The sequence below is a fragment of the Aedes aegypti genome, chromosome 2 (genome assembly GCF_002204515.2).
Source record: "Aedes aegypti strain LVP_AGWG chromosome 2, AaegL5.0 Primary Assembly, whole genome shotgun sequence".
Classification (NCBI taxonomy): domain Eukaryota; kingdom Metazoa; phylum Arthropoda; class Insecta; order Diptera; family Culicidae; genus Aedes; species Aedes aegypti.
Genome location: NC_035108.1, coordinates 237,734,847 through 237,749,589, shown reverse-complemented (window position 1 = coordinate 237,749,589; position 14,743 = coordinate 237,734,847). Strand labels below are relative to the sequence as shown.

General features: G+C 35.1%; 1 protein-coding gene across 6 annotated transcripts in view; it reads left to right on the top strand.

Annotated features, from left to right (window-relative positions):
- LOC5568034 (opioid-binding protein/cell adhesion molecule homolog) overlaps positions 1–14,743 on the top strand; it is a 232,708-nt gene that overhangs the window by 114,171 nt on the left and 103,794 nt on the right. For all 6 annotated transcript variants that reach the window (XM_021844513.1, XM_021844515.1, XM_021844514.1 and 3 more), the window contains exon 3: positions 2,285–2,391. In XM_021844513.1, coding sequence (XP_021700205.1) covers positions 2,285–2,391 — 107 coding nt within the window. The remainder of the gene's footprint in view (positions 1–2,284; positions 2,392–14,743) is intronic.

Below are 14,743 nucleotides of genomic sequence, written 5' to 3'. Positions count from 1 at the left end.
TATTATTGGTAGGAGATTCTCTATTTCCCGCGGGTTTTGCGTAAGTGTCTCTGCTTACGGGTCTTCCACACCCCATTTTGGCCCTTCATACAATGGTATGTTGAATTCAGATTGATAATAAAAATTAACTGTTCTGTTAAGTGGAACCACATGCAGAGCAAAACTCAAGCTAGGATGGTACATACATACAATACTAGAAGCAATTTATGCTTGAAGCCCACCATTGTCTTAAACGATCAAAACATTGAGTTCATAGATCATGCTACTAGTCTGGAGATTATTATTGAAAACGATTATCTTTTCGCACTCGCATAACGCAAACCGGACACGATTGATCCCGCCCGAAAAAAGCATGCAACAGAATCGAAAGACCACACACTACTCTCAATAACTGTGAGAATGCTAATAAAGAACACTAAGCTGAGAAGCAGGCTCTTCTCAGTAAGGCGTGTTGCCAGAAAGAAGAAGAAGATGGATAATATTTAGACACACTGTACACTCCCGTGCAAAAGTTTGGGTTCACCCCCTCAAAAACATACAAAAGTGTTCTGTCCATATCTCTGTGATTACACGTCCAATTGAAACTCTCTAAGCCGCATTCGAAAGGCAAAAAGTTATTCTTTCTTCGTATGTATTTTTCCAAAAACATTTTTTGAATTTTGTATACTAAATTTTTACCTAAAGTTGTGACATTTTTCAAAAAACACACTGAAAAATCATATCTAATTTCCTCAGCATTTGGTCGATCAAAATTTTAAATCAAAGTGTCATTAAAATCGTAATCTTATATTCTTTGAAGAGACCCCACGAAATTTTGGCGGAAAAATCTGAAAAGTATTCAAAATCAATGAAACAGTCAGTCAAGTCATCGTGCAAAAGTTTGGGTTCACCCCTCAGTATGATGCAAATCGTGCAAAAGTTTGGGTTCACCTGAGCCGCACGCAAATCATTTTTGTCAATATCTCTGCCATTTTTCAACCGATTTTAATAGTTTAAAGCTTTTATGAGCGCAAATATTGGCGCGTACATGATTGGTTTGAGATTTCACAGATTTAAGTAAGTTCAGGTGAACCCAAACTTTTGCACGATACACCATACTGAGGGGTGAACCCAAACTTTTGCACGATGATTTGACTGACTGTTTCATTGATTTTGAATACTTTTCAGATTTTTCCGCCAAAATTTCGTGGAGTCTCTTCAAAGAATATAAGATTACGATTCTAATGACACTTTGATTTAAAATTTTGGTAGACCCAATGCTGAGGAAATTAGATATGATTTTTCAGTGCGTTTTTTGAAAAATGTCACAACTTTAAGTAAAAATTTAGTATAAGAAGTTCAAAGAATGTTTTTGGAAAAATACATACGAAGTAAGAATAACTTTTTGCCTTTCGAATGCGACTTAGAGAGTTTCAATTGGACGTGTAATCACAGAGATATGGACATAACACTTTTGCATGTTTTTCAGGGGGTGAACCCAAACTTATGCACGGGAGTGTATATGTTATATGCTGAATCGAACAAACTAGTTTTCCAAACTTTAGTATGCTTTTGATAAATTTCTATGATTTGATTTAATATCCATTCAAATAGCATCCACCTCTCGGGTAGTGCACGAAGTCCATTTGTATGTTTGATGGTATTGTTTCAAATACTGATAACGATGATGCACTTTAGACTTATGCCGGAATTGAGGCTCCATGCACATTGATTGACCTCATGAGAACGGATCACATGCCTTAATTGAGATCCAGCTGCAACTACACCATGAACAAACAATCTGTATGCCATCGAGTACTTTCCTGCTGGAAACTGCAGGCAGATCCAATATCAGAGTGCAACAAATAGCATCAAAATTATGAAACTTCATTCCATTTTCCGTTTTGACAGGTTGCAGCGTTCCAGACCGATATTTTCAATACATGTCTATCCAACGTTTAATTATTTCACACTTGTGTCGATTTTCATTAGCGGATTCAATGCAGCACGCTATTGAATCATTTGTATGTGAACGACCAATAACCCTAAAGAGGACGGTAATGTGGGAAATTTGATTCCACTCATTTAATGGTACTTGTATGGATTGTTTAGTATTTTTTGTTCGTGTTTTCAATTACCATTAGAGTTCGAATTGTTGCTACGACAGTGAGAATAAAACACATTCAAATATTTCTCCGACAAACGCTTGCAAGGAATTTCACAATACATATATGTAAATTCCATTAACATTTATATTTCATTAGAATACTGAATAATTGATTTTATCTCTCGAATTTTCTTCCAGCTCCATTGACTGATCCAAAGTTCAGTGCCCCAATAGTAAATGTTACGGCAGCCGTTGGACGGGAAGCAATGCTGACATGTGTGGTTCATGATCTAGGTGCATATAAGGTTTGATATTTCGTCATAGTTTATTTATTTTCTGTTCTCCTGTCGTAAACTACAGGAAACAAAGTTTGAGTTTCATTACTGAAAAGCTACTTTTATATGATTTGAAATTTTTCTTTGGTCATATAGAACAAACAACGAATTTTGTGTGGATGCTGCAAGCATGTTCAAAAAATCTATTAAATGGATATTACAACGGGTAACTTCAATCAAATCAAATCACATAAAATTTTAAGTCCTATTTTGCATGCTCGGTTAACGGAAATTTCATTAAAACATCAATAAAATCAATATTTTCTACAGCTTTGACAACCTGTACCACACAATTATAACGTGTTTGAACACGCATTTGAACTGCATTACATTAAGCAACCCAAAAATCTATGGAGACACATAATTAGATCTTTGAGACACGCAATAGGTTGTTTTTATTCTACTGTGTTATTAACTTGTCTATTGATCCAGCCAATGCATTCGTGTTGATCAAGTCATTGAAAATTAAATGTAAAACCAGAGATAGACATAATTTTAATTTGATTCTTAAATCTTAGTTTATGTGTGTTATATTTCATCTTTTCAATGATCTGTAAATTATAGAGCACTGCATATGAACGTGAGAATCACATTCCAAGCTTTTGGTTAGTATAACAACTAAACTACTTACACGATCATCAGATGGGGCCCAGATAGCCGTAGCGGTAAACGCGCAGCTATTCAGCAAGACCAGTAAGCTGAGGGTCGTGGGTTCGAATCCCACCGGTCGAGGATCTTTTCGGATTGGAAATTTTCTCGACTTCCCAGGGCATAGAGTATCTTCGTACCTGCCACACGATATACACATGCAAAAATGGTCATTGGCATAGTAAGCTCTCAGTTAATAACTGTGGAAGTGCTCATAAGAACACTAATCTGAGAAGCAGGCTTTGTCCCAGTTGGGACGTAACGCCAGAAAGAAGAAGAAGAGGATCATCAAATAGTACTTCAAAACTATCAAATAACACTTGAGAACACCGAGGAGAATTTTTTTTTGTTCAAATATCAACATTGCTTTAGTTTTATTTGGGTGGACAGGAATTAGATTATCCTTAGATCATTCTATTACCTTGTGAAGATCGTGATCCAACAGATATCATTCATAAGACAGATCGGTGATTTCATCGGGGTACAAATATTAATTTGTAAGTCATCTGCAAAAAGATGAACTGAACAGAAAACTTACACGATCTGAAGCATTTAAAGAGCAACTTATTTATATGACCACTGTATAGTAGGTTCCATGTGCCCTGGGAGATAAGGTCATGTTCCGAATTGGCCACGTCTCTAGGAGCTCCTGGCATCTACTTTAGAGTGGTTATTACATTTTGTGGTTCTGAAAATGCACCACAACCTCCAAGTCACATGGATCCTACTGTTCATGGTAGAAGGTGATTCTAAAAAGGTAAACGGACATGTTTTGAATTGGCCACATCCCCGGGAGCACCTGGAACCTAGTATAGAGTGGTCATGGAACCACTGGTGCTGAAAATGCTTCGGGAAGCATAACCTTTGAAAATCATAAAGTGTGATGCCCATATTGATGTGGTTCCAGATATGTTCCTAATTGGCCACTTCCCCCAGGGTACCTGGAACCTACTATACAGTACATCGAATGGTTCTGAATATGCTGCTGGAAACATCATTTTGGAGATTGATGTCCTCTTGGATATAGCTCCGGATAATATTTACATGATTGGTAATACAAACATGACTGACCATGTTTTCCGGAACCAGTTTTACGGAAATGGTCATATTTCTGAAGATTTCCAACGAATCTTAATGCGTCCGGTGGTATTCAACTTCTTATTAGTTCTAGTTTCTAGGAAAATTGTAAACATCTATCTAACTTTACACCGCACAAAAACACAAGTGACAGAAAAAATGACATTTGGACATGACCTCGGAAAATCCGTAACAGCTCCGGTGTCCAGTGGCCAATATGCATGACCAAGCAAGTTCCTGCAACTAGAACAAATTTGCCGTCGACTGCTTTCGGATACATCCAATTTCATTCATTTTTCATTTCAAGTTAAGCATTTGAATTTAGGAAAAAATATGCCTATCTCAATCATTTTGCCTATCCCCTGTATAGTAGATCGTTAAAAAAATGAAAAATGGAGAGATCCAAGGACAAAACTCGGAAGATCCTCGTTCGAACACCGGAAATCGTTGGTTTAAAATTTTGGTTTAACCTTCTGTCTGTGCGAAAAAAAGATTCGTTATCTGTGTTTTGAATATTGACTTCAAATGCAAATCGCGGCAATTTTGAACGAATTTTTGATTTTTCTACAGTTTTGGAAAAAGAATATGAGAAAATTCAAAAGGGGTATGGCTCGTCGCGGGGAGAGGTTGTTGTGAATAAAGGTCCAAAAACAGCCAATTTTTGATACTTTGGACGCTTATACACTCCAACCCCTTTTTACGACCGTTATCGGGGGGTCGTTAAAAAATCGGTCGTAAAATAAATCAGGGATATAATTATGTTTTTGAAAAATACAACGTCTAGATGCGGAAATACTGATTCGAGGTATTCGGCAAAGTTGAAGCATGGGTTGAGAACTTTCCAAAATGGCCGTTCAATTTTTCATATTTTGGTAATAGATGGAAACACTGCTCGATTGTTATCAAAAGAGCCAATTTTAAACCGAATGTTCACCAAAGTTGAAGGAAGTGTTGCGTGCCATACAGTCGGCCGAATCACAAATGTTCATGTAGCTAGATTTTTTGTTTTGCGGATAGCAAAACAAAAGTTCTATTGCCCAAGACGCCATGTCTATGTAGTCAGGATCCTGATATATTCGCAAAATAGAAGTTTCGTACTCACTAGCGCCGCCTGGTGGCAAAATTTTGAATCGCATAGCTTTTATAATGATAGCGCTTGAGTTACTGAACAACTTTGCCGAAGGCGCCATCTTTCTAAGTGGCCAGGACCTGAAATATACGCAAAACAAAAGTCTCATGTTCACTAGCGCCGCCTGGTGGAAAAACCTCAATTCTCTTGACTACAATAATAATAGCCCTTGAGCTACCGAACAGCTTCGCCGAAGACCCCATCTTTCTAGATGGTCAGGATCCTGAGGTATCCGCAAAACAAATGTTTCATGCTCACTAACGCCGCCTGGTGGCAAAATTTTGAAACTCATAGCTTTTATAATGATAGTTCTTGAGCTAATGAGCAACTTTGCCGAAGACGCCATCTTTCTAAGTGGCCAGGATCCTGAGATAACCGCTAAACAAAATTTCGATGCTCACTAGCGCCGCCTGGTGGCAAAATCAAGAATCTCTTGGCTAGAATAATGATAGTCCTTGAGCTACTGAACAACTTTGCTGGAGGCGCCATCTTTCTAAGTGGTCAGGATCCTGAGCTATCCGCAAAACAAAAGTTCTATGCTCACTAGCGCCATCTAGTGGCAGAATTCCGCAATTCAATGACCACCATATGTTAGCCCTTTGAACTACTGAACAATTTTGCTGAACATCATGATCCTCTATTTTAAATACTTTATAAGATATTGATCATTTATAAAAACGGTCATTAATCTGAATTTCGTTTTATAAAAACGGTCATTAATCTGAATTGAAATTTTCATTTATAAAAACGGTAATTTAATCTGAATTGTAAAAAAGTCGGTAAAAAAACGGTCGTAAAAAGAGGTTAAAGTGTATCTCAGAAGGAGTCCTACATAAAATTATACTTTCTTGTAGAGGTCCATGATCGGCAATGTATCGCAAGTTGTAACAAGTTTGATAAATAAGAGCAGCGATCGAGAGCCCCAAAGGGAGAGTGTTGATAAAATCAATTTTTCCCGCTTGTTTTCCAGTGGGGATAGGTGTTTTATTCTACTGGCACGATCAACAATCCCCAAACATCCAATAGCAGTAGTGTCCTCCAGGTTTGGAGCTTGTTTAGATTGGTTTTGTCATGCATTGCTATCCTTGCTATCGAATGGATTATGGAGAAACCACATATGAATTTGATTGAATTGGCGATTTGGCGAACGAAAGTACAATTTTTCCTAAAGAATCTTAAATATTGAGTCAACAATTGCAAACTAGTGACACTATTCCATACTACATACTTACCTAGGAACTTTACTGAAAACAGCTTGGTGTTTGATCGTCATCCTGAAATATATGAGTTTTTAATTTTAATGCCCACTAGCACTGCCCATAACTGCATAACAGTCACATTCGACATTTTTGTCGATTTCGAGTTATTACCGTGGAGAGTCATCAAATGATAAATACTTTCGACCAACTTACTGAAATCTGTGAGATTGTTCTAGAAAATTCGAAAAAAATACCAAGTTGTTTTGTCACATTGGTAATTATAACCGCATAACAGTCACATTGAGATTATAAAAGAGTCTCGTAATGTAATAGAAATGAAATTTCTATCAGAATTATTTTCTAACTATTTACCTAGTATGCGATATGAGTTGTACAAAAAAATCAGCCTCAAATAAGCACTTTTGAGTTCCTGGTAATTTATAGAAATTTTAGTTTCCTCCCATACTACCATAAAATGCACACTTTGCATTCAATTTACTCAATGCCTACTTTTGTCGAATGTTACAAATATGCAGTTATGGGCAGAGCAGTGTTGATGGACTCACACTCAAATCTCAATCAATACGCTCTCCCGTGAGAGCAAACTCATTAGAAATCTGCATCGCAAATCTCACGCTTGAGATTTCAATGCAAAATCAACTCAATTTACTCAAACCGTAAACAATGATTCAGTCGCAAAACCTGGCAAAAATTCGTGAAGCCCGTTGTTTATGTTAGGAAGGATTACTATAATTTTACCAGACTAACAAGAAATTATTGCCGTGTGTGAGTAAACTGTGGAAATACGAGACAATGAGTCAAAAAGGTGAGCCAACTCATCCATGATTTTTTGACTGCTGAGTTGCGTGATTGACAACTCACGCATGAAAAATCTCAAGCGTGAGTTGTGAGAAATTGAGTTTTTCACAATACTGCTCACTAGCTCCTCCTACTGGCAACATATGGAACCATCTTAACAAGCATTTTGTTGCCGTCGAACAAATGAACAACATTGCCAAAGACACTTGTAGCATAACTCAAACTTGAGATATATTAGTTTGAAATACTTGATGCTCGCTAGCGCCTCATAGTAGACATATAGTTCTTGATTCAATCAGCAACTTTGATGAAATAATCATTCATCATCATTTTTTCCAAATACTCAGTATCATGAGACAAAACAAATATATGATCTCCGTATAGTAACACTTTCTAAGCTAGCGCCATCGTGCGATGAAATTCCCAACTAACCATTGTGTACAATGTTAACCCTGTCCCTGTTGCCAAACTCCACCAAAGAAAAGTATAATTTTATATAGAACACCTTCAAAAATTCACTGATTTTAGAAATTCATTCATGAAAACCCCTCTCCGCGATGATTTTTTTGAATACTTTTTAGTAAAACGCAATCAAATTTTCTTTCCAAAACTGCAAAAAAGTTACAGCGAAGATGCAGCAGTTTAAATTTCTGACCAATATGACCCAAAAACACAGACAACGTACTACTTTCATGGAAATTACTCTAGAAAACTATTTTTTAAGATAATTGAAAAACAAACACTCGTGGAAACTCTCAAACGTGTTAAAAAAATTAACAAATCGGTTGACTAACAAGAATGTTACAATCCCGACCAAGTGCTCTGGGATCACAATGACCCCAAACGCAGACAATTAACGGGTTAACCATCGCAATACACTTATTTACTTCTATGGTTTACGTATCTTCCGATCAATCCTACAGTACAATTTGAAGAACTGTTTTTCTCATCTCTTTCATAGAAGACAAGCAGTTTTTTTTCAGTAGTGTAGTCAGGAAGGGATTGTAAAGGGGCTAGTTGGTTAATGTAGAACAGTGTTTCTCAAATTTTGTTGGCTTTCGCCCCCTCGAGGCCAATATAATTTCAAATCGGCCCCCTCTTTTTCAATTTATTGGTATTCTTCGATGAATGGCTTCCGATTTAGAAATTCTACGTTTCTACCTACTTTTTTATTACGGTCATCTTCCGAAAAATTCCGCCGGCCGTTCTTTCGTTCCGTTGGTATACTGGCTATACCTATCTGCAGTGCCGTAGCGTGCGGTTGGCCAGGTTGGCACCCGCCAAGGGCGCCAGCCATTTGGGGGCGCCAAAATGCATCATACATTTGGTGAATTTTGAAAAAGATTCATTTGATAAGGGCGCCTTTATTCCAATTCCAAAGAAAATTCCGTAACGTAATTATGGAAGAATTAAATAATCCCTTAAACGCTTTAAATGATTATTTGATATTTTATAATTTAAAAATTTCTCATTGGAGTTTGTATAGTTGTTTGCTTAATCTCTTATAAGCGCTTCCTTCACCACTGCTTAGGCCTCTAGTTTTGATCTTCCTTGTATTTTTAATTGCCGTTAAAACTGGCTTAAACATAAATCAAGTTTTTGGTGTTCAATTGGAAATTCATATTGAGGAGAAATTAGGGAATATTGAAACAAACTTCGAATATTAAGAATTTTTGGAAACACAACTCAGAACAAAAACACAGCGCAACAAATATGACATTTTTGCGTGTCTCAAGGATCAAATTATGTGCCTCTAGTAGATTTGGGGTTACTGAATCTGATGCCGTTCTCAGAAATTTCCCAGCACGTCACAATTTTTAGCTACCGGTCGCCAAAATTGTATAAAACATTGGTTTTATTGATGTTTACCTCAAATTTGAAGTATATTTTATCAAACTTTTTTGTGATCTTATCCACCAAGCATGCAAAAGAGGACTTAAACTTTCGTTTCAGATATATTTTGGTTAAATTTTTACGAAAGATTTACATTAAGATTAAACCGATTTTTTCAACATGCTTGCAGTCTCCATACAAAATTCTTCGTTTTCCTTATATGGCAAAATACAATACTTTTCTAAACCATCAAAAAATAACTTTTCCGCATCAAAAATATTATAAACTTTGATGATAATTATTGTTATACACATAAAGTTTGAATTCAATTGGCAAATTAAGCAAATAAATTGCCTTACAAGCTGGCAAACTTCCATGCAAGTTGGCTGAAATAGTCAATTTATGCATTTTCAAGAACTAATATATCAAAAACTAGACGTGCTACGATATTTCTGTAAACGGCAATGGATTCAGCAACCCTTAATTAAGTAAATAGAGGTATTTTGATGCTGAAGACAAAAACGTGTTCCGCAGTGAAATTCTTTAGGGCGTGAACCAAATTTATTGCGTAGCTTACTTAACGAAAGTTATAGTAATCTTACTGAATCACTGGTTGAATTCACAAAAATCCTGGAAGAATCTTTAACAGAATTCTCAGCGTATGGTACATAGTTATCACAGGAAGGCTTTTCACATGATGCAAGGTGAATTTCAAGCAGACGTCTTTTGTCCACTTCTCTACAGCTGGACAGAATATTCAAAAAATCTTAACTTTGAAAAAATCTCCTAGAACCCTGAACAATATTTTCAGACAATCTCATGTCAGTGAAGAGCAAACATGAGATAAGAAAATGAAATTCATTTTTTTCTAGTATGAACATATTGTTCACTGACTGACAATAATATATTTTTCGAAAATGTTTGGTTTAGTGAACATGATTTAGCACTAACGAATGTTAGATCACCTTACAATATCATTTGTGAAATCAGCCCAATAAAGGGAGGATTTTGGGGTTCTATAACAGTTGAAATCTTCTTACTCTTACTCTTCTTACATACTCAGACGATTTTCACTGAAAATAGGCTATTGAGTAAGCAATGCTTAAAAATTCGTGAATTCTGCGCTTGTTCCCAAGCGTTTCTTTTTAATTGATAAAATCATTTCCTGTTTTCTATGTTACTATTTAGAAATTACTCTTCTAAAGGATATTAAGACGAAACACAAATTTTCTCTTATTCTCTGGTTGAAAAATAAATGCTTTTTTTGTCTTTTTGACTTTATCCAAAGGATTTTGAAAATTTGCTTTCTTCTATTGGAAAACTCTTAGGAAACAAACTAAAAAAATGTTTTCGGCAGGAACAGAAAGATGTCTTAGTGGTAGCAAGACTACTCCCTGATCGATAGGCCGGGAGTTCGATTCCCGGTCGGACCATTTTTGAGTTTTTCTTAATGATTTTGTTCAATGATTATACAGATTAATCGGTGATTTTTCATCGAACTTTCAGCTGTCTGGATTACGGTGAAATTTCACTGTAATTCGTATTTGTTTAAGTGTGGGAGTCCTCTCGTGGTAGGGGTAACGTGACTTATCTAGTAAACAGGAATTCGTGAGTTCGATTCTCACCGAAAAGTCGTGTAACATTTTCGCAAAATTTCACATCAATTTGTCCATTTAATCTAGTTGCAAAATATATACAATATTCGGTTGAGCCTCAAATAAACGAACTAGGTAACAAAAAGTATATGCAATGTTTTGTTTTACGATAGTTGTAGTTATACAGTAATTCTATCTTCATGTACACATTTTGAATGATTACTTTAAAGCTTGAGCTGCATGTTTTACGAAAATTTTAATCATGTACAAACATGCATGATAAAAACAAAATTGACTTAGGGGCGCCCAAAGGGAGGTTTGCCAAGGGCGCCGTGAGGCCACGCTACGGCTCTGCCTATCTGATGATAGTTTTTATGTTTGAATTAAATGCTTTACTGTGGTGAGGTTTTTCTTTAATATTTTATCATAAGTGTCCCGAGAATTATACTTATGTAGTACTCAAAATGTGATAAAAAAGTTTTTGACTCGCATATCCATAAAGGAGTCATATTCATAAGCTTTCTAAAATCAACAAATCTATTTTGATGTTTTAAATATTATAAACCAAATTTATCCGAGTCCTACGTATTTTACAGGATTTCCATTAAACTGCGATTATCCTGCTTTCCTAATCTAATATAATTTAATATGTTCAATTTTATTCCGTATTATATTATCTGTTATTTCCAAATCTGTTGAGTTCCAGAAACTGGATAGTAAATTTTATACAATTCTGAGAAAGCATTTTCATTCAATCAATTTTGCGGGCGATTAATCATGCTCAAATCAATGCTTTAACAAAAAATGTGTTTGATATTCGGGAAAATATTTCGACTTCTGTTTACGTGATAATAAATTCGGTGAAAAACTATCAATAAGAACATATAATAAATACCGTAAAACGGGGTAACTTTGATAGTTTTTTCGAAGAAAACTTGAATATTTATGCATGTTGTTTCAAAGCATTATAGTTTATATTTTTAAAACAAGTACTGGTATCCTAACTTTTGATTGCAGTTATATAATTTTTCGTATAATCGAAAGACGGTTTTCTGTTTTGGGGTAACTTTGATAGTGGAGTATAATTCAAACAACATTGAATGAACTACGGAATATTTATAGGGCGTTGCATACCTGTAGGCGTTTGACGCTATATGGAAATTTTTGACTTCGATTACAAAAATAGTCCCAGTTTGTAAAAATGGTTTTCGCTAAGAGATTTGAGACCAAATTCTTGTTCTACTATAACTAGGCTGTCAAGGATAAGTGATGAACTTATTATGATTTCATCAAATAGTGATCGTAGAACAGATTGTTTGCAAGCGTTTCAAAAATGCTAAAATCTTATAAATTTTTCATATTTGCATATAAATTTTCAAATGTACTTGATTCCAACGAAAATAGCTTTGACATGAAGTACCATACAAATACTCTTTATTTTTGTATTCGTTTATCTTAACTGATTAACAGAAACATTGTTATTTCGTTTAGTATGTTGTGGGTCTCGCACTATCAAAGTTACCCGCAATATCAAAGTTACCCCGTTTTACGGTAATAAAAATAATCCACTCTTTTCCACTGCAACATAAAGAAAAACTTGAAAAAAAAAATCAGAAAATAACTTTTTCTATATATTATGAAAGCGATATATACAGTTTCTCTGTTGTTAATTCTAGTTATAACAAAATAATAAAATTAAAAGTAAAACAAAATATAATAGACTGTTGTATAGTTCGAAGACTTATTCAACTCACAGTGCTGAACAAATGTCAAATTGTTTTTTTCTATCCCTAAATTACGTAACGTTTTTGGAAAAACAAACAGGTGAAATGTTCGAGTGTTAAGTTCGATAAAAATATACAGTATGGCCCATAAAAAAAATGCGAAAATGTTTGAACGTGAATATGGCATCCACAAGCGTTATTTCCATTGGTTTTGCTAGTGAATGTAATTTCTGATTATTGTAGTATATTCTGACATAACTTCGTTACGCAGGACAATTTTTGTCATTTTTTCTTACTGTCCCAAATAATGTAATAAAGCAAAGAAGCTCAAAGGTTTTGTCGGCCCAAAGCAAGAAACAGCGTCTGATTGTCGTATACTCTGGTGATAAACTTTCTACCTTCAAAAATCATAAAGTTGAAAATTTTAGTTTGTTTGTTATTTGTTGTTCAAAAACTTTTAAACATTCGTAAATGTAAATTATATTCGCTTGACAAATTTTCAATTAGCCTAATAATAAATTTTATACCATCAAACGTGGTAGCTTGCAACAATTTTCAACTTCAACTTCATCCATATGAAAAATTTGATAGTTCAGATGAGACAAAAACCATCTAGTACCCTAATCGCCACGTAAAGAGTACCACGCCGTATTAATTTTATCAGTATTTGGTTTTCTGCGATCAGGAGAGATAAAAAATATACATTTTCAATGCTTCCGCAAATGTGGGGAAACATGCAACACACAGTGCTACCTTAAGTACGCTATTAAAAACTTAACCTATCTCGTGATATTATGTTCATTTAAAAAATTTCTGCAGTAAATGTCCTCCTCCTTCAATGTCATCATGTATCAGGACTCGTATTCCCATTATACTATTGGTTTCTTCAAAATTGTTCGCAAAATGGGAATTTTGATAAACATGGGATATTGTATAGGGGCTTCATTAAAGTCCGCAGCTACTAAGCAAAGATATGCTGAAGGTGTCTGGGTTCGAATCCCGGTCGGTCCAGGATCTTTTCGTAATTAATATTTCCTTAACTTCCCTGGGCATAAAGTATCATCGTACCACACGTTATACGAATACTAAAATGAAAATGCCAAATTTTGCAAAGAAAGCTCTCAGTTAATAACTGTGGAAGTGCTCATTGAACACTAAGCTGAGAAGCAGGCTCTGTTCCAATGAGGACGTAATGCCAAGATAAAGGGATGTTGTTAAAGGGAGAGATACCCCAGTACGAGAAACTTAAGCCGATACATTGTTAATTCTAATATTATTGATTTTATGTGATCTTGTTCCCTTTTTATCTGAGATACTTTCTGCATCATTGGTGTTTTCTAGTAGCATATTAAGGGAAATTGGAACTGTGATAAGGAAAAAGTCCTTTATTATATCTGAATTGTCGATGGAAGCTTATGACTTCAAAAAGATTATCAAACAAAATGTGACTGTCAAATAATCCTAAAACTGTTTCAGAACTGTGAGTGAATAGGTGGAAACATTATGATAAAAACATATGCCTGCCAATATAGAAATAGAGTAATTAGACCAAACAGTGTAGTATAAAAATGACCAAAAATGCCAGGATGTTGTGGTTTTGTATTCATTTTCAAAAATAATTTATGTATCTAGAAAAAAATCCTGCCCTTTATGAAAAATCTATGGACAATATCTTAATAGTTGAAGATGGCTGAAGACTTCCGTTACTTATAAAAAATTGAGATTATTTCGTGATAGGTTTTCTTAAGGTGAAGATGAATCGAAGCCAAACTTCAAATTTTCAAGAGCACGGATATGGAGAACCAAACATCCTTTTAAGCTGAAAACTTAATCGATTGGTCAGCAGCTGGTGGTGACCAATCGATTAACTTTTCAGCTCAAACGGGTGTTCGGTTCTCAAGATTTGTGCTCCTGAAAATTTGAGGTTTGGCTTCGATTCATCTTCACCTTAATGGGATTTTGTTTTCAGAAACCTTAATTTCTTCCTCCATACTATACACGAATTTTCAATGAATCATCCACAAATATTCATCATAAGTCTTGTTTCTGAAAACTCTGAATTGCAATAGTTAAAAAGGTTTTGATGAAAGCAAAATATTGTTTTACCAACTTCTTTGTTGTTAGCTACCAAATTTCCATTAATGTTTTTTGGAGAGAATTGTAAAAACATCTTTCTAGTAGCACCTTCGTATTGAGGCAACTTGCTCGATGCCTACATGATAAGCGCTTTCCCTAATGTTGTATTTTTCAGTTATTCTAATTTGTTCGTTTTCGTCATAAGTTATGTTTAGTCAGCAC